This window comes from Phaethon aethereus (genome assembly GCF_964289735.1).
Source record: "Phaethon aethereus genome assembly, chromosome: 7".
Classification (NCBI taxonomy): domain Eukaryota; kingdom Metazoa; phylum Chordata; class Aves; order Phaethontiformes; family Phaethontidae; genus Phaethon; species Phaethon aethereus.
Window position 1 is genome coordinate 7,686,649 of NC_138583.1, and position 19,087 is coordinate 7,705,735.

The 19,087-nt window shown below is 41.5% G+C and overlaps 1 protein-coding gene across 1 annotated transcript; it reads right to left on the minus strand.

Annotated features, from left to right (window-relative positions):
- Positions 1-1,279: 1,279 nt before the first annotated feature.
- Positions 1,280-16,200, minus strand: NRBF2 (nuclear receptor binding factor 2; the record flags this gene model as incomplete). Its single annotated transcript, XM_082002014.1, has 4 exons — positions 1,280-1,996; positions 3,154-3,194; positions 4,804-4,888; positions 16,147-16,200. The coding sequence occupies 4 exons, from the start codon at positions 16,198-16,200 to the stop codon at positions 1,280-1,282; spliced, it is 897 nt and encodes a 298-aa protein (XP_081858140.1).
- Between the last annotated feature and the right edge of the window lie 2,887 nt (positions 16,201-19,087).

Here is a 19,087-nt window from a genome sequence, read left to right on the forward strand (position 1 = left end):
ATGCCTCCACTAGACACTGCAGCAGTCCTCTTCAGGAAAGCCTCAGGTGACACTCCCGTGCAGGGGTAGGGTTGGCTAACGCTCTGGGGCAGGGCACGAGCTGACCCATGCTGAAAGGGGCTGAGTGTGAGGAGGGCTGCACCACCCTCCTCAGAAACCAAAACCCTGGACGGGTCTGTGCAGCTCTCATGGTGCAGTTCATTCAGCTCTGGGTAGCCTGTCCCCGAGCAAAACCACAGCGCAGCTTCCTCCGACACTTCAGTGCTCTGTAGGTGTTAGAAGCCAGGTAGCCAAGACACTTCACATCCAGGCAAGGCCCTCTGAAGTCATCCCAGCTTTCCCGTAGTTGCTGGATGATGAACACACAAGTTCAGCAGTACGTGTGTGCTAACGCTGTTAGTATAAATCTTAATTTTTTTTATACTCTGCAACATTTGTAGAGATTTAACACACGTTTAGCGTCAAAACACCTTGGTTTTTATTTTCATATCCTTTTTGAATCAGGTTAAGCTGTAAACAATTTCTTTTTCAATCAAATACTGCCAGCTAGAATTACGTCCGTTCATGCATCACTGAAAACAAAAAGGGTATTTTTCCTTAAGTATAGATTTTTCTTTTTTAAACAATGTCACTTTATACAGAAACCAATAGCTAGATTCAATGCACCCTGATTAGTTATGTAAACAGATAACCCAAAAGAACTCGTCAAGAGAACTAATAAGTTGGTTCCTTCATAGAATGGAAATTAAAACCTCTCCTGACTTGAGGTTAATATGGCCAGGAGTATAGAGCGTGGCACATAAATCCATCTAGGAGGTGTATAAATTGCACTGTATCTGAATTAACAAAGTTATGCATAATGAAATGCACAGTTTAAATTCATGCTAGAAAGCATTTTTCAATATGAAGTGGCAGCCAACTGGCAACCGTAACAGTTAGGTTCTGCACCATCATTTATGGCATTATAGATAACTATTACATATAGCATACTTTAAAACCCTGAAGGATTGTGTTACTTGAAACATTCTCCAGGCAGTTATTTGGTTTGAAACATTAGGAGAAAGACTAAAGAGCTTGCCATCTTATACCTATTATGGTACCTTTAACTTCTATGAAGTAGATCAGATATGATGTGTATTTCACAGTAACAAAGTTGCTTTAATGCCTTTTCTCCAACAGTAGGATTGTGTTAGATGTTTCTGCCCTCAGATCACCATTGTCCTGGTGTTTTTCCCTTTTCTTAAGTTTGGGTAACTACACTGAGCACTTTTGCTGCTTTTTAACTATTCATCAGTCCTTTCAGTATATCTTCGGAGAGTTCCAGCAGAGGGAGTTCAGGGGATGGGATGTCCAGGGGAGGAAGGTTGGGTATTGGAATGTCCTTTGCCTTCCCAGCAGTTGTTGCAAACTTCTGCCAAGTTGCAGCTGAAGAAGTAGTTTCTGAGTGTTGCTGCAGACCCCACAACTCTGACTTCTCGACAAAGTCAGCATCTACATCCAACTCCTTGTCTACTGGAGATTTTTGGAGTCTAGCTCTTTCTGCTTTTAACTGCTTATTCTCTCTCCTTAATCTCTCATTTTCAGCTACAAGAAATTCTATGTGCTGTTTCAAATCTGCAATTTTGGTTGCCTGCTCTTCTATTATAGTTTTGTCATCTTTTGGAGCTTTACTCCCAATACATGCTTCCACTGGCTCTTTTTTTTTCTGAAGTAGAAATAACAGTGTATCCGGGTCCCTGTCAAAGACACCCTGAACATCCTGTGGATGTTTTTCCATGGAAGGGCTGTATTTCTGAGTAACAGGAACCAATACGTTTTGATCATCAGAGTCTTCAGCAGATGGCTTATAAGAAGTCTGAAGATGTGCGGCTATTTCTTTGTCAGCATTCTGCTGGGCTTTCAGCTTTTCCTCCCTCTTTGCCCTTTTCCACCTCTCCTGGATGAGCAGTAACTGTTTCATGTGACTATCCCTTTGTAATTCCAGTGACAGCTGAGCCTGAGTAAGAACAAGGTTAAACAATTCAATTGGTGATCCCTAATCCCACCTGAATATTCACGCATGTAAAGTTACGTGCATGTAAATATTTACATAAACAGCATCACAGCATGCCCAAGGCAGCAGGAGGAACTTTTGTTATTCAAATACTAAATCCAACAAGAAGTGCTCTCTGCTCGTACAATGCAACAGATTCAGATATGTCACCCAAATTTAGCATAACTACTGGTATTGTAAAGGAGTGAGTTAACATTTGGTCTTTCTGTTTATTTGTTTGTTTTTTTGTTTTTAAGTCACTGACCAGGCTACAATACCTCTGAATGGGGGCACTAGGAGTTTAACTGACCTATGACCAACACCAAGAAGGAAGAGATTGACTTGGCATGCACAGACACAATTTAGCTAAATAATACAAACTATTTTTTTGCTTCTGTGATGGTATCTGTGTGGAAATACTAACCACCCAACACTAAGAAGAGGAGTGCTCCAAGGCCAGATATAGTCCAAAACGATTCAGTCATATTTAATGAAGGGGGTGGCATGGTGGTTAATAACTCACAGGAACCACCTGGGTAACAGGCTACCATTTTTCTACAGGAATGACCTTTTGGAAGAAAGACAGATGTCCAATCTCCAACGATTATTTGCTTTGATAATATTGGCTAAATTCAAAGCCTGCTGCTATAAAAGTGCTGGGCAGACCACACTACTACATTCACGGATAGATTTGTGTAATGAATAAGGAAGGTGTAGGGCTGTTGCTCTGGAGATCACCCAGTCAGGATGAATAAAACCAAAATTACAGACTGTAGAAGAGCTGCTCAGCTTTGTGTCTCAGCGAAACAGCCTATGTGCCTTACAGCAAAAGTTAAATATGAAACTAGTTTTATCACCTACTGAAGATGCCTTGAAGACTAGAAACCATTGTAGGAGAACCCTTGGATGGCATAGTAGTTCTCTTGTCCCTGCTCCACAGAAACTTGGAAAAACTCTCAAGGAAGACTAGCATCACTGCACTTCTAAAACTCCTGGTGCAGTTGCCATGGGTTCAGAAAACTATGCAGAGGCTAATGCCCAAAAGGGGTATGGTCAGGGCACAATACGACACACAGGCACACAACAGAGCTATGGCTGCTTCTGCTGCACTTTGGTCTCACCTGCTCTGACTGGGTCAGCTTCATAGCATCTGTAAGGTATGCTGCAGAAGAGAAAAATTGATAAACACTTAGGACAGGGTTACAAAACCTGAATGTTTCCATTAAAGGTAAGAAAAGGCTTCAGATCTTCCATATTCTGAATCCCCACATAAAAGCAGCAGTCCAGAGGCAAAGTATTTACCGAGTTACAGTGGCTGGAAACACCTGCTGTTTTTCAAAAGTCTGAAAAAATTACTGCAAGATCATGTAATACATGCTACACCCTTCCCATGGCATCCTGTTGGCTCAGGTTGTTCCAACTTGTTTTTCAGAGGAAGACAACAGCCATTTCCAGAAAGTGCCAGAAGAACAACTTCCCGTTGAAGCGAAGAAACACAGCTAAGGACCAGCCTTTTAACATACAAGCATTTTAAGACAAAATGTGGTAAGTAAAATCCTCTTGTCCATTGCACACCAGTATTATGAAGTCATGCTTTTTAATTATATTCTTGATGAAGAGGAATAGTCTGCAGTTCCCAACTTTTTCATCAACTTCCCCTCCAAACCAGAAAATGTTCTGGTTTAGAGTCAGAGCAGCCCGTTAGACTTTGAGCATATCTCGCTAGTGCTGAAAATCACATGGTATAAGAAATTCTTAACCAAATTCAGAAGGATGTAAGATAATGGCATAGAATCATCAGATGAAGGAAAACAAGAAACATTCAATGCATTTCTGGGTGTTGTCTTGGTATATGAAGTGAAGGAAACCAAGAAGAAAAGTCTGCATATTTAGAATGTAAGTGCTATCGTTATAGCTTACTTACATGTATTGTATGTACTCGTTGCTCTGAGTATTCATAAATACCAAAGAAACTATCAGGTTCTCATTTTATGGGGTTTTCTAGTATTTATGAATGCAAAGTGAGAACGCCTGGTGTCTAGGTTACGATTTTCAGAGTAGCCACTTATTTTGTCTCCACACAAGCCCTGTCACTAGAAATGTCCTACTTGTTGCACCAATTAAGACCTCTTTCTTCTTCTGCCAAGCCGCTGCCACACTGTCAGTGAGCTGACGGACTCCAACACAAATGATTAAGCATGACTAGTTAAATGGACAGGTAAATGCACAAAGTCTCACTGAGGAGAGGCTGTCAATCGCAGTGTCAAGGTCTGCAATGCAATCTGCTGTTTTGCTTGAGTTCCGGGAAAGCTGAGCTCATCACCTGTTCTTCGGTGTCTTGATTCAGACATTGGGAAAGGGAAGTAAGTAAACTTTTGTAAGCAAACATTTGTCTAAGTATTTCCTTTATCAACAGACAAAGCAGGTGACTTCAGCTATGAAAGCAGTGAAGAAAATACAAAGTGTAAAGTGAAACTGGCTTACAGCAGGTCCCCAACTGCCATTTGTGCACGACAAAAGGTGTTGGCTTCATCTTGAGTCAAGAAATGCCTTCACATGATAATCACCCCCAATCAAAACAACTTTGGAAACACTTGACTTTAGCTGCTCAAATTAGGAAAAGTTTCCAAAAGGGCGCTTGATCTGGACTGAAAAGCAAATTGACAATTTAAGAATAAAAATTTTGCAAGTAACTAGATATTCTACTTACATGAAGCATGCAAATCTAGAAATTGATTTTAAGAGCTGGAATGTGAGAAATACCTACTCACCAGCAGCTTTTTTGTGACAAGAAATTGCTTCTTCATATTTCCCCACTGCCAACAAACGGTCTGCTTTTCTGCTCTGCTGATGAGCCTTAAAACAAAAAGAACATTACATCAATGAGGGTTAACTGACAAATAGTTATAGTTGTTTTAAAAGTAATCAGTACATCTAAGAAACCTGTACTGATTCCAATTCTCCAGGCTTTTAGGCTCAGATCTCCTATTCCCTTCCAAGCTTTATAATTGATTTCTTTTATAATACTACCTTACAAGAATCCATACCAGCAAAAACTGAAGTTTGTTAATGCAGCAAAAACAGTGTATACACAACAAAATCCTTTTGAAGATCTTCCTCAGAAAGTACATGTTCTCCTTTATAGGCAGGCATTCACTACAGTTATGTAAAAAGGCCATAAGAAGCTATGAGAAGCTCTAAGTATTTAGGATCAATTTACCTGGCAGAATGCAAGATATTTGAATTATGTTACAGCTTATGGCTGGTTTGACCTTTTCTGCTGCCCCATGCCCAACAGGCTTTGCCTCTTGCATGCAGAAATTGCAAAAAATCTTTGGTTTTTTGGTTGCAGCTTACACCAATTAATGGGAGCAGCCCAACCATAGTTAAAGATATCAAAGTCACATTGTTGCTGTACAAGAGTTATGTCTATACTAGCATTTGTAAACCACTAAGGATGTTGCTGAAAGCAAGCAATTGATGCAAGTATTTGCATATGCTCAGTGAGCAACACTATTGTATAACCAGCACTGCAACATTCATGAAAGCAAATCTTTTTGTCATTACCACAAGACATGAATTTTACGGTCCTTCCTCCAAGACAAGCTATGTAATATGAAAGGCTACAACCACTAACTGGCAAGGCTGTCAAGTAATGCAGACTATTCTTGACTGCTTTTACTACATGTTGAGTTTGAAGCAAACAGACATCAAGTACTGGGGATTGACTCTGTGAAACAATATAAAACTCAGGAATCTGAGGAAAGCGTTTGCCTGTTTCTTTGTTTTTTAAGATTACTGTTCCTTAAGGGAGCCTTTACCAAATCTATACTGACTGAACCTGTAGGGGAAACAGGGCTGAAAGCCTGAAATCCGCCCCTGTAATTCTGTCTCTGACCCATACAAATTCTCTACTCCCTCCCTTTGCCCAAATAAAGGCATAAAACATATCAAACTTCAGATGTCACTGACTCACTTTAAGCATGTTCCAGGATCAACATAAAAATGAGAGCATTTGTCCATATCCTAAGACGCTAGAACAGCTGGTTCCCCACAGGCCTTATGGAATTACACTTTTCTCGGTCTCCTGCAGTCTTGGAAGAAGCATGGAAGGTCAGATAATCCAAACAGGATGGTAACACGATTCTGTCAGGACTAACATGATACTTATACTAACATGCATTTTAAAAATAAGTTCCAAAATGCAGATCAATTTCTTTGTCGTCTTTGTCCTCCAAATCGATATATCACCTACAGTGTTACAGTAAGTTCAATTTTACCAGCTCTGACACCACAGAAGAGAATGACTTCTACAAAAAACACTCTTTTGGGCAACAGCTGTTCTTAAGCAATCCCTAGCAGTTATATCACTGCATTTAGACATTTGGATTTTCTAAAACTGATTTCATATGCTAATATGGAATGTTCTAAAAAACCCAAAAGCAACCCACACAAAAACCTCTCCTTCATTCTTCACAACAAATATTTCAGTTATATTATTCTTCCTCATCTTCATTCAATTCTCATAGCATTGTCAGCATTCCCTGTTTCTTCTGCCCTGAGGTTAAATAATCTCAGAAGAAGAGGAAGTGTTTTTCTATTGGTGAATCATCTATTTTATGGCCTTTTTCTACGGACTCCTACAAATGACATATGCTGGAAAGATAAACTTATTTCCCAGGGGAATGAACAAATGGTATCAGCTCATATAGAGCCATCTCCTCTGTTATTCATGGCAGCTCATCCAGTTACAAATTAGCTATGTTATGGACATAAAAACACCTGAGTTTGCTCCTTGCAAAACAATTTTTCAATAAATTAGTATTGATACAGCTGTTTCTGCAAACTGCATGGGCAGGTCTAAAGAAACAGAGAAAGGGGAAACAGGGCAGCTAGAGACAGAAGAGCTAAGAAAGCAGTTCAACAAGCCAGGGGTCTGGTTCCATTTATTAGTTTCTACATATAAGAATTTGAGTCTGATTGCTTTCAAAGGTTATTTTCATATGTTTTAAACTACTGGAGCATGATCTTACTCAAATCACTTAACCACATGCAGAACATCTGAGGACAGTCAGTTGTTATTTGATTGAGCAATTAAATTATTTCCATTCTCAATTAACTCCCAGTGAAGCTAAAGGGAGTCTGAAGAAGTTGGGCTACACCATGACCAACATTAAGAAAGCCACAGTCCAGAGATGCTAGCAAAAAAAACCACTATGATTCTTGATTACAAGGTCAAAATGCATTTCTTGTTGTTATATCAAAATATATAGATGTCAGGCCATCTGCTCTGATGCAGAGCAGCAGAATTCCACAGTGGAAGTAAGAGGAACCACAGCAGAGAAAAAGAAAATCAATGTTTCAGCACAGCCTTCTGTGAGAAAGCTAGGTGTTTTCCAGTCAGTCATGGAGGAGGAATTCCTCATTTTGTATGTTTTCCTGCCAGCTTGACAAGGAAGCATTTACTCATTTATAGTGCCCTGTGAGTGTTTGTTCCAATTAGTTGATTGTGCAAGGACCAAGGAATTTCTCCCATTTTCATGGTAGATTATTCATCAGCAGCAGTTTGAAGAAATTAGTGGTGCCATCCTAGCAGCAAGTGATGAAGCTGCAACAGAAGTACTTGGATGCTTAATAGCCACGTGTCATGGATAAGCTTCTACATCTTGCCTAGTCTGCTGGTTCGTTCTTAGCCTTCAGTTACACTTAGCCACACAGTATCCAACCATTGTTAGCAAATCTATTTTGAAATCAGAGTGGCCTGTATCCCATTGTAAATCTGGCAATGGAAGAATTGGTCCTGTATCATAAAGTAAAAAAAAAAAAAAAAAAAAGGCTCTCAAGTTTATCCCTGGTCTGATGTCATGCTAGAGGAAGGTGTTTACACCAACAATTCTGGAGCTGCTATGCTGGTTCCCAACAGATTCAATCAGGACTGCTTTGACTTTGGTCCTGCTGCTGTGATGATTACAGAAACAGCTGCTGCACAACTGTGATGGATTTATATATCTGATTTCTCTTTCCTCTTCCAGCTGCAGTGCTGGAAATAAATGTAGGATGTGGTGTAAGAATAATTACACTTTGTTAACAAGCTATGGGATTGAAGGGGGTAAACAGGTTGACAACTACTTCCAGATGTCCCTCCCAATCCAGACAAGCAGGAATTCCCAGTAGGCAAATGGACAGGTGTAACAACTTGACTCTCCTAAGAGGAAGCAGGTGTGAGTGAAGGCTGACCAAGCTAAAAAGCTTCCTCATGTTGTTCCAACATACTTGGTTCTTAAGGGATTTGTGCGTTGTATCACCTTAACCACTCTGGATCAACTATGGAAGCAGGTAAGCTGGGCAGCTGTCCTCAAACTTTCCAACTGTGGCTGAGATCTTTAGGGATGATACCTACATTTGTAAGTTTGTACTGCTATTCCAAAGAAATGCTCCTATTTGATTCTCCACCCAACTAACACAAACCATTGCCTATGTAATCTCTGAGCAACAGAATCAAAAAATAATCAAACCACCCTGTAAAGCAGCAATGCAGGTCCCCTCTTTGCCTAGAGCTTTCTTTAGTGGCTCAAAAGTTAACACTTGACTTCTTGTATGCCAATATATACTAGACAGCGATGTGACTGCATCATGAGAAATGAAGCCAGAAGGCCCACTTGCCAAATTTCTTACCACTCCCTCAAACAAAAACAAACAAACAAAAGCACTAGATTTATTTCTAATGTGCACCATTACAACTTAAAGGATTACTATGATACGATCCTAGCTTAGGCTGGGAGAAAGAAGAAAAAAAAAGTTGCTGCTTTCCCCATATGATTCCAGTTGATGGCTAGCTATTATAGAAAGAAGAGTAACAGGGGAAAAAAACCTGTTTGATCCTATAATATCTCTAAAAGGTAGATGTAGTACTACTCATTTTCAAGTAAGGTAAGTCTACCGCCCTCTCCTAAGAGCAGAAATTTGCAACAGTCCTCCTGTAGCTGAGATAGGCTTGTTGTGTATGTTTTGTCTTTGTTCCCCTAATGAGAACAGCACTTCACTGGACAAAGCCTTGCACAAGATGTTAAGCTTACAGCCTCCTTTGTTCATGGGTAAGGGACTCTCTAGAAAGTGATATATTTTAATATGATTACAAAGGACAGATTACAGTGCCTTACTCCTTACTGTTGAAGTTACAAATAAAGACAGGAAAACCCAGCTGCTAAAACCAAGGGCCTGAAGAAAGCTAACTGCAAAGAAGTTCTAACAGTTCATAAATGTTTTAACTGAAACCACTGTTTGCTGCTAACATCATCTATTTTATGCTATGGACAGTGGATACCAGTTATCTTTGCCAGGAAGGATCAATACCTCTGTTCTCTTACTGCTGAAAGCAAAGATGAAGGTATTTTTTTGAGACACGAGGGATCTGTTTGGGGATTTCTTTCCCTAAGTATACAGGGCTGTTCTTCTAAGAATGTATCTGGGAGAAAGGAAGAGTCAGAAAATGCACATTGCATTGCCTCCCCATTGTACAAAAGAATGTTAAGTAACTTCCATGTGGATTTTTACAGCAGCAGGCCACAAAAGGTGGGATTAGGTGGGGCACCGTTGTTCCTCTCACCTCACAAACACTCTGCCAGTGCTACATGCATGGAAGTTATTTTTCAAACCCATTCTTACCAGGAAATAGTGAACTTAGAGAGGTTTGAATGTGTATACCTGCGTATGCATTGAAAAATTGAATTAAGAGAGAATACAAGTGGAAAACCTGACCCGAGAGGTCCAAGAATAAATTATGGCCATCCATATTTATTTTTAATGAAGAAAAAAAAAAAGTGCAATCATGATGAATAAAACTTGGGGTGACTGTGGAAAATGCTTGCATTTACAGGCAGTTACACTAAAAGCAAAAATAATAAAGAGTTGTACTGTAACTTATGCTATATAATGGGAATATATTTGCCACTAAGCCTAAAGAAATGGTAATGTGTAGCTTTATCAACAGAAGCAAGCCCCCTTAAAAATACTCCTTGTATTGTGTAGAGAAAGATAGAGTTGACTGAAGGAGAAATTAAAAATGGCAGAACCCATTGTGGCTGCTCAACCAACACCACTAGCCACATGTTAGCTCAATTTTCTGTCTTTGAAAGCCTGTACTTAGCAAGGTTGACAGAACAATGACTCAACTGTAAATTACAGGTTAGTGTGACTATAAAGTAAAAGAAGTTTGTGAAACACTCATGAGAATGTATTCTCAGTATTAACAGACCCATCACTTGCTTTGTATTGAACTGTAAAGATGTTGAAGTTCCACTTGCTTGTAAGCAATAGTATTAGAATTTAAATATATGGGCAGACAAGCAACCAGTTGTTTAGCCAACCAACATTAATTCACTGAATAGCTCTAATTGACTACGCGTGTGTTCCCAACCTATTCCAAATTTAAGATAAAATGGTTAGTCCGAGTTCCTCACCATGCAAATGCAATTAGGAGATCTGGAATGAAACCAACTCACATTCATACTGCTCAGGTGGAGTCTTCAAAACCCCATACAGGCATAGCTGCAGCTCTTTCCCTGATCACTTGCAACTTCATTAAGGTGTGGTATCCTTCTACCTAATGCATAGTCAAATCAACCTCATTCTCTTCCTTTTCATCCATTTAGTATGATAAAAACACTAAATATCTCTGACAAGCAAGTTGAAACATTTTGTATGCCCACAGTTCTCAGCTGCTTTGGTAATGCTTTTCTTGTCCCCGTGTATAGTGCTGCAGATAGTACTACACAAGTCTTCCTAACTGGAGGTTATAAGCTAAATGAGAACAGTATCATTGCCCTGATAATAAACAAAAGCAATCTGGGCTCCTATATGTAGCCCTAAACCACATGGCTCAAGCTGTTACAGCAACTGAGCTGCCCCTCAGTAGGGACAACTGAATCATCACAACAAATGGTCCAGTAAACAGACAGGCTCGTAATGCCAGGGTGACGCAGCAGAAAGGCGCTGCTGGTAGGGACTCAAACAGCATAGACACCAGCACGGAAATAATGCTTCTGTCAACCACCCGTAGCTTAGCTAATTATGTTCTTCACTGGGAGCTACTGCAAGTTGTTGTATGTGCAACAGTTGCACATGGAACAGTTTTGTGTTGTGCTTTAATAGTAGTTATATGACTGAATAAAACTCTATTGAGCTTCTTCCAAGGAGGCTATTACTGACTGTTCAGCTGAGTATCTGATGCATCACCCCAGCACCACCAGTCACTCTACTCGGACAGATACGCTGCTGCCTCTGTGGGTTCACACCTTACATTTCCCTTAGCTGAAATGGAACGGTCCCATAAAGATCATGTTGTTACTGGGAAAACCAAGAGAAGGCTTCCACCACTGTGGTAAAAACAGACTTTGCGTTGGGCACGTCTATATAATGATACTTCAGCTTTTGTTACCTAAAAGCTTGTTTTCTCTAGCTTGAGTTCAGAACTGAGTGCATCTGCCTCTTTTTTTCATTTTAGATTAGAAGAGCACATAGAGCAGCTTTCAGGTTAAGCTTTATTTAAAAAAAAAAACCACCACACACCAGATTCAGTGGATGTTTCTGTAGATCAACATAATATTTCTGTTTTTTCCAATCAAAATAACAGAGGTGCAGGTTGGTATTAAGTCTGAAACACATTGGCCCACGTGGTTCAAATCCTTTGGTCTCTGCTAAGCCTTCCCAGATGCTTTCTATTTTCTACACTTACTCTTGCATGTTGCATATTTATTCTGCTTGTTGTTTTGCCCTCCTGTGGATGTAGTATTCACCTCACTTCTAAACAATTTCTTAAAGTAGATCGTTGATTGGCTTGCACTGGAATGATTGCTACCTCTGTTTTACATCATTAATATTAAAAGCTTCCATTATATGAGATTCTTGCAATTTACATTTTATTGTGTTATTCTCACTCCAACCACTGGTCTGTGCTTTCTGTTTTTCATCAAAACAACAGCTTTTCAAACTGGATCCCTTATACCTCAAGAAACTTATAAGCAACAGATATTCACCAGATTTGGATTGTATTTTATTACAAACCATACAAAGTGCTATTACCTTATAGGAAGAATGCAAGGTAGAGGTGGTATGGCTCCTTAGCAAATATCCTACAGAAAGACACTGAGGTATTAAACTACAATCTCCAGTTAGGAAGTCCTGGGTGTTGGGCTTTGTTAAATGAGCAAGCTTCCTTTCTAGTCTTTTCTTGAGGTTGATACTATTTGCCTCATATTTTTACTGTTACTTCCAAGCTTCTGGTGGACAGCAGTGTGCTGCTGTGCTTCCGAACTACGAAAAAATCTTCACAGGTGTCTGCCTGATACCTTTTGCTCCTATACCTAAGGTTAAAAGTATTGCTGGATCTGATATCGGAGTTCTTTGCCTTAAACTAGATAGCAGTAGGAATTGCCCCTACAGTAGGTCGCACAGAGAAGCTTTTAACTTAATTTTTTTACAGGTTGTCTTTTCTTATGAGACTTATCTTCATGCTTTTGCAGTAAAAGTTTTAATTTGCTAAAGAATGTTGAGTCTTAGTTTATGGCACTGAATTATGTGTGAAACAAGTGTTCAGCTGGACAGATACCTGCTACATGGTTGCCTGCAGGTGCAGGGACTACACTTAGTCCATACCAGTTTTAAGCTCCACTGCACAACTAAATATTTTATTTGTAGGGTTGAAGAACTGGCTTCCTCATTAGCAAAAGCATAAGGATCAGAGCTTTAACCCATTCTTGCAAGATCAGATGATGTTTCTCACATGAAAGCAAACAGTATGCTGGGGGGGGGGCGGGGGGCGGCAGCACATGGAGGGCAAGAGGAAGAGACAAAATGAGTGTTCAAGTATCAGAGCTGCCCCAAAACACTTTCCCATGGCTCTAACAACTCAGAGAATGGCAAGAGACTTTGGAAAAGTTGTGTCAATGTATTCCTAAATGAAGGATCACTGGATCCAATTAATAACTTGAGGACAGCTCAGTGGAAAAATCAAATCAGCAGTTAGCATTGTAGCACATGCCCTAGAAAGGTTAAAAGGAAGAAAGATGGGGTTAGACTTGGCATGATTATTTGTTAAGCATGCAACAATGGCACAGATGGTATACAAAAAGATAAGAATAACTTTAAAAGAAAAAAAAAGTCTGAAGAACTAAAGTCCAAATTCTAAAATGATAGGTCCATTTCTCATTGAGGTCATTAGACCTGAAGGTCAATGATTAAAACTTACATTAAATAGAAACAGCTGTAGCTATAGATACTTTTTTGAAAAAAAAACCAGATCTGGAAAGCAAATCAGTATTTCTCTAGTGCTATCTACAGAAGTAAATCAGTGACTTAGGGAAGCCAAAATATAATTAAACTTAAGAAAAAGAAATATTGACAGTTTAAGGCACTAAGACCCAAATGCAATGAAGATAAAATATTATCAGGGAAATATCTTTCAGAAGGTGGAAAGATAATGTAACTGAAGTCAGCAGAATACAACAAGGTATGGCATGCCATCCATAATTAGGAAGGCCAGGAAAATAGTCAAATATATAAACAGTAACTTAAAGCCACCAATACAGGTGATCAAGTGCAGTCGGTGTGGAGACACCAGGATACTGCAAAACTACTACTTTTTTATTTCAGCTACCCAAGAAAATCAGGACAGTGTCTATGCTTAGTAGACAGTAGCTGACAGTAACCAAGATGCTCAAATACACAACTAATGAACAAGTTTTACAGGACAAAGCAACATCCAAGAACTATAGCAAGTTCTAACAAAAAACCTGAACTAAAGAAAAAGCAATTGCACAAAAATTAGCAAGCCATGATATACTGAAAGAAGGAAAATGTCTTGTACTTAAGTCATTGATAGCAGATAAATAAGCCTAATGATTAGTGTATCCAAAGCCACTTTGTAGTTTAGGGCGGTTTTGTTTGGTTGTTTTTAATCTCCCTCCTCTTTAATCATTTGGCATCTTTGGAAAAAGTTATACTTTTCCAGTCCCTAGGAACTAGACTCAGGTAAGAGAAGAGATTTATAGGAGAAGTAAGTGAAATATATGGCACCAGATTATATCAAAAACTTAAATGAACATTCTTATATTGGAGGTTGGCACCTTCCCTGCAAATCTGAACTCAACTGCAGAGAAGGACTGTGAATAGAAGAGCTTTGCAAAACTCTAGTTACTCCTGTTCATGTCCTTGTAAACATGTAGGCGTGTTCTAACCATGGTACTGTACCCATTCAAGCTCTTGTAATGGAATAGTTTTTATGGTGCTTGACACAACCTGAAAAGACAGGTCATTTTTCAATATAAGATGATGCCTGACTATATTGTACAGCAGTTTAAAGAAAAGGTTTTTTTTGTATTTCAGGATACTCCTTAAAAGGGAGTAGGAACATATGCACAGGCAGCTTCATAATTTTCTGTACAAAACTATATAAAGCAACTTTTTTCCTGTATCATCTATTATGTAGAAGTGTCTTGATCTTCTTATTAGCCTGGTGCTAGACAGGTGTGGCAACTGCACACTCCTATCGTGGTCAGAGGACCATCAGCCAGGCTTTAGTCATATTCTTGCCACTCCTACAATCCTTAGTAAGTGGTCTCAGTAAGAAACACTACTAACTGGTGATATCTGCACTGCCACAAAGTTGCTACTTTCAGCCATTTATTCACGAATATTCAGTTATCATTTTCTCCTTAGAAGCCCATGCACTAGATCTACTTTTAAGAAGGTTTTTATAGTGTCTGTGAAATAGCTATAGCATTGCTGTGCTGCGAGTTTGTCTGACTTGTAACTTATTAATATGATGAGTTTAAAGAGCTTTCTACTTCCTGCTCTTCCTTGTTTCAGTCAGGCCTCTCATATACAGAATAAAAACTCTAGACAGAATGAGGCAGACATAGCCAGAGTGGTTCAGCTCTAAATAGACCGTCTTCCTGCTGCACTGTCAGCCCTAACACCATGAGTGGTCTGTAATGCCAATTTTACATGCCTTTCTGAAACTAGAGAGAACAATCCAGAAATACCTGACTGACTCTGTATGGACCAGGCAAGGGTTTGTCAGGGCTGACACCAAACTGGAGCAAATAAGGTTTGATTTAAAAACTAAATTGACACAAGTCTCCAAGGTTGGAATGGAAATGTCTAAACAATTTCTGGATCAAACTAATTCCTGGAAATCCTACAGCTGTATTCCTGGTGTGCTGCTCCTGGCTAATTGGGCTGCTGGACCAAAGCTGGTTTTCTAAGGGAATGCTCTGTGTATCACCACATCCGAGGCACAGTCAAGATACAGCTTTGATAAAACCCACAAAGCAGCAGAGAACTAACTGTTCTTGACCCTAGATCTTGTCTATGTGACAGAAACCTACCAGTTTAGGCTGTTTAAAATCTGATTAGCTTTTGCAAAGATGCATTTTTCAGACACCTGTGTTTCAGTTAAAGTTCCTTAGCTCTTTAGTTTATGCAGAGTTATTACCGATTTAAGATTTTAAAGCATTTCACCTTCTGAACTTAAGTATCTAGTTAGTAATGGGCCCTGATAAGTCTCTAAAACTCTTTAAATTCGCATAGATATGGCCTGTGTCATCTAAACGTCTCCTTCCAGAACTTCCCTTGCCTCTTCTGTTTGCAACTTGGGCCAGGCCCGACACCCCACCCCCCCATCTAAACATGCCGCTACATGCACCCCTGCGTCGCTTCCTCTCCGGTGCTCCCAGCTGCTCCCGCCTGCACCGCGCCAGCCGCTTGCCCCGTCGCTCAGCCACCGGACCGGATTGCGGCGAGCCCAGCTTCCCCCTAAAAGCCGCCTCGGAGACCAGGACAGCCGCTCCGCCTCGCTCCCCCCTAGCCAGGCCAGGGCCCGGTGCCGCAGTGGCAGGGCCTGGCACAAAGCTGAACAGGTGCGGGGGGGGAGGGGGAAGCAGTGAGGGCCCTGTTTACCGTTCAAGCCGCATTTCTCCGTCCGGTTACCCACCGGCAAGAGGAGAGGGGCATCACCCCCTCCCCGCGGCGGGCGCTCGCCGCTGCCTGAAGGCCGAGAGCGGCGGCGGAGCCGGTTGGCAGGACGTTCCCCCCGTCCCCCGCGGCCGGGCGCTCACCAGGTTGAGGGGCCCCTCCATCACTTCCATGGACGGCGGGGGCTGCGGGCACATGGGCGCGGAGGCGGCCTGCTCGCCGCTCCCGGTGCCGCCGGCCCCCACCGCCCGATCCGACTGCCGCCGCCGCTCCTCGCGCGTCCCCGCCCCGGCGGGTTGTAAACACGGCGGCCGCTTCCGCCCGGCCCGTACCGGGCGGCGCCTCGCGACAGCCTCCGGGTCGCGCGAGACTCGGGCAGTGTCGCCAGAGCAACGGGCGCCGCTCTTGGCCCCGCCCCTCCAACGGCCGTCCTCGTGCCGCTTCAGCAGCCGTCTTCCCGCCCGCGGGTGCGCGCGGCGGTGGCGGCTGTCCCGGCGCGCCGCTGAGGGGAGAGGGGCCTCCGAAAGGCGGAGCGCCAGCGCCCGCGGCGGGGCTCAGCCGCAAACCGGGCGAGGGCCCCGCGCCCGTCGCGGAGGGGGCACACGAGAGTGATTTCTTTCCCTTTTTTCCCCCCTTTTATTCAGTGCTGCGTGTGGCGCAGGTCGTCGGCCTGTAGATGCGTGGGGTTGCTGTGAGGCAAAAAGCGCCCAGCAGAAGCATGGAGCGTGGCTGTAAAAGCACCCATCGCCGCTGGGCAGCAAGGTCGGTGCCGGTATCGGAGAGGTCACGCAGGTGAGCCACAGACACGAGTGACAACGGGAGGCATCCCTTCTTCCCTTGCAGAGGTGCAAACCCAGCTCCTGCCCTAGAGAGTTTAGTTCTGCCCTGAGGTGCGTTATCCAACACAAGCAAAGTTGATGTGCTCCAGGCTCTTAACTTCAGCCCTGGGCACAAAGCCTGTTTGAAGGGTGGCCGGTTCAGCGTTCTCCATGAGGGGGAGAAGAAACAGCTCTTGCTCTTCACGGCTCTTCATTGCAGGAATTGCTGTATATGAAAAGAGGTGATAATGACAGCAATACCAAAATTGCTGTGTCACCCCATATGTGCTAACAAGATAGTAGTATTAATTATTCAAAATGAAGTTTCTTGAGAAAGAACAGCTAGGCAAGGCACTGAACAGCAAATAAGTTGACGAGCTAACTTACTAAGCGTTGTGATCATCCTTATCCATACAACTCTGTGCTTTTTGAAGACTGTAGAGAAGAAACTGCCATAAAGGGATTGTGTATAACTTTCTTAGGTGGAACTAAGGATGGCATGAGTTCATAAGAGCATGGCAGTAATAGACTGAAAATGGAACGAGGGCAAGGAAAAAAGGGAGAGAGAGGACGGAAGGTAGGGGAGGATGAGACGCCTAGAAAACAAAAAATAAAAAAGCTAATTAGCAGCAAGTAAAAAAAATCCAGGATTCACTTTGTACCCTTTGTAGATGGGATCCTCAGACATGAGTGGCGTCTGTGGTCCCTGAGGGAGCCTACGCGGCCTGATACACCATAGCTCTCAGCCATCCCTGTGCTATGGGGACTAGCTTGGCAACACAGGAGTGCTGAGGGGAGTTTTCCTTCAACATATGTGGTTAGACAAGATAGTCTCTTCAGGCAAGGAGCTTCCAAAAAGATACTTTGCTAGTTCCTGTTTTCATTTGCAAGAATTTATCTATCACTTGGTTTAATTATGTATCACCAAGTCAGGCCCTGTGTAGTCCAGAGTGGTTTTGATATAGAGCCCACTGATTGAATATTAGGTAAGTGAAGTTGTCCTATTTCAGTCATTGAAGGAATAGGTCAGCCAGGGCGCTTCACTGCCAGTGCTTATATTCAGACATATGAGATGATACAATTTAATTATTTTGTTGTACCAAACTGTTGTGTTGTCCTTCTTCCTCTTAGCTCATGTGCACACGCTCATGAAGAGGTAGCATTTAGCTGTCATTCGTAGGAGTATAGCTCCCTTCTTGACCATCCCATTTGCTCACTATTCCTCTTCATAATGACAAGCCCTTCTCTAACCTTTAGCCCTGTGCTGCCTGACCGTCTTCTCTCTCTTGTCGGTAGTGCTACAAGAGGAAAAAATCTGCCAAAGGTCTTTACACCTGAGCATGAAACTTGATTGTTCACTTGTTAATGAAGTTATGCCTAGTTAATGTGTCACAACTTACTGATTCTCTTGCATCTGTACGTGAGATCTTACACATTTAACTGGTTGATTATCCTTTGACATACTGCATTAATCCAGAGGCAAATTTTGATGATCCTACTAAATATTATGTAGGATGAGATTTTTGATACACTGGCAGTTAAATTGCATACTTTCAAGCTGTTATTTCTAGCCATTGTACTCTTTTTTTCATCTTTGGTGACTGAACTGCAGATTTTTATTTATTTATTTATTTAAACTACATTGCTGATCTGTTTGTATATAATTTTTAATTTTGCATAAAATATTTCACTCATGACAGGTAGCTGCATATCTGGTTTTTACTATGTGCTTATCAGTTCTCCATAAATCAGACCAGTTTGCTAAAATACATCATTAGGTCAAACACTTTCTTACAAATAAAATAAACTAGTTCTGAGAAATGTTTCCCATTATTCCTGCTGCTAGCTGAGGAAAGACAGTTTAATTCATTGGGTTTTAATGGAAACACAGTTTAATTCATTGGGTTTTAATAGACAGTCAATGTTCATTTCAAGATACATTATCTTTAGTGGAAAAAGGAGTAAAATGTTAGGCCAATTTACCACTTGTGGAATGGAAGCTGAAGGAATGGGAAAAATTGTATCAACAGAATAAAGGTTTTAGGATTGGTGTGGCTGAGGCAAACCAATGTGTTACAGCGTGTCTGTTGTTCATGTAACATTACTGTTCCTCTAGCAAGGTTGGCAGTGACTGTCAACCCCTCTGGGGACCTTGTCATGCCTCTTCACATCCAGGGACTGCTAGCAGATGCTTAAATGGAACATTTTCCTTGACTTCTGTGTCAGTGTTTTGTTTCCTATATCTAAATCTGGTCAAAAACTGAAG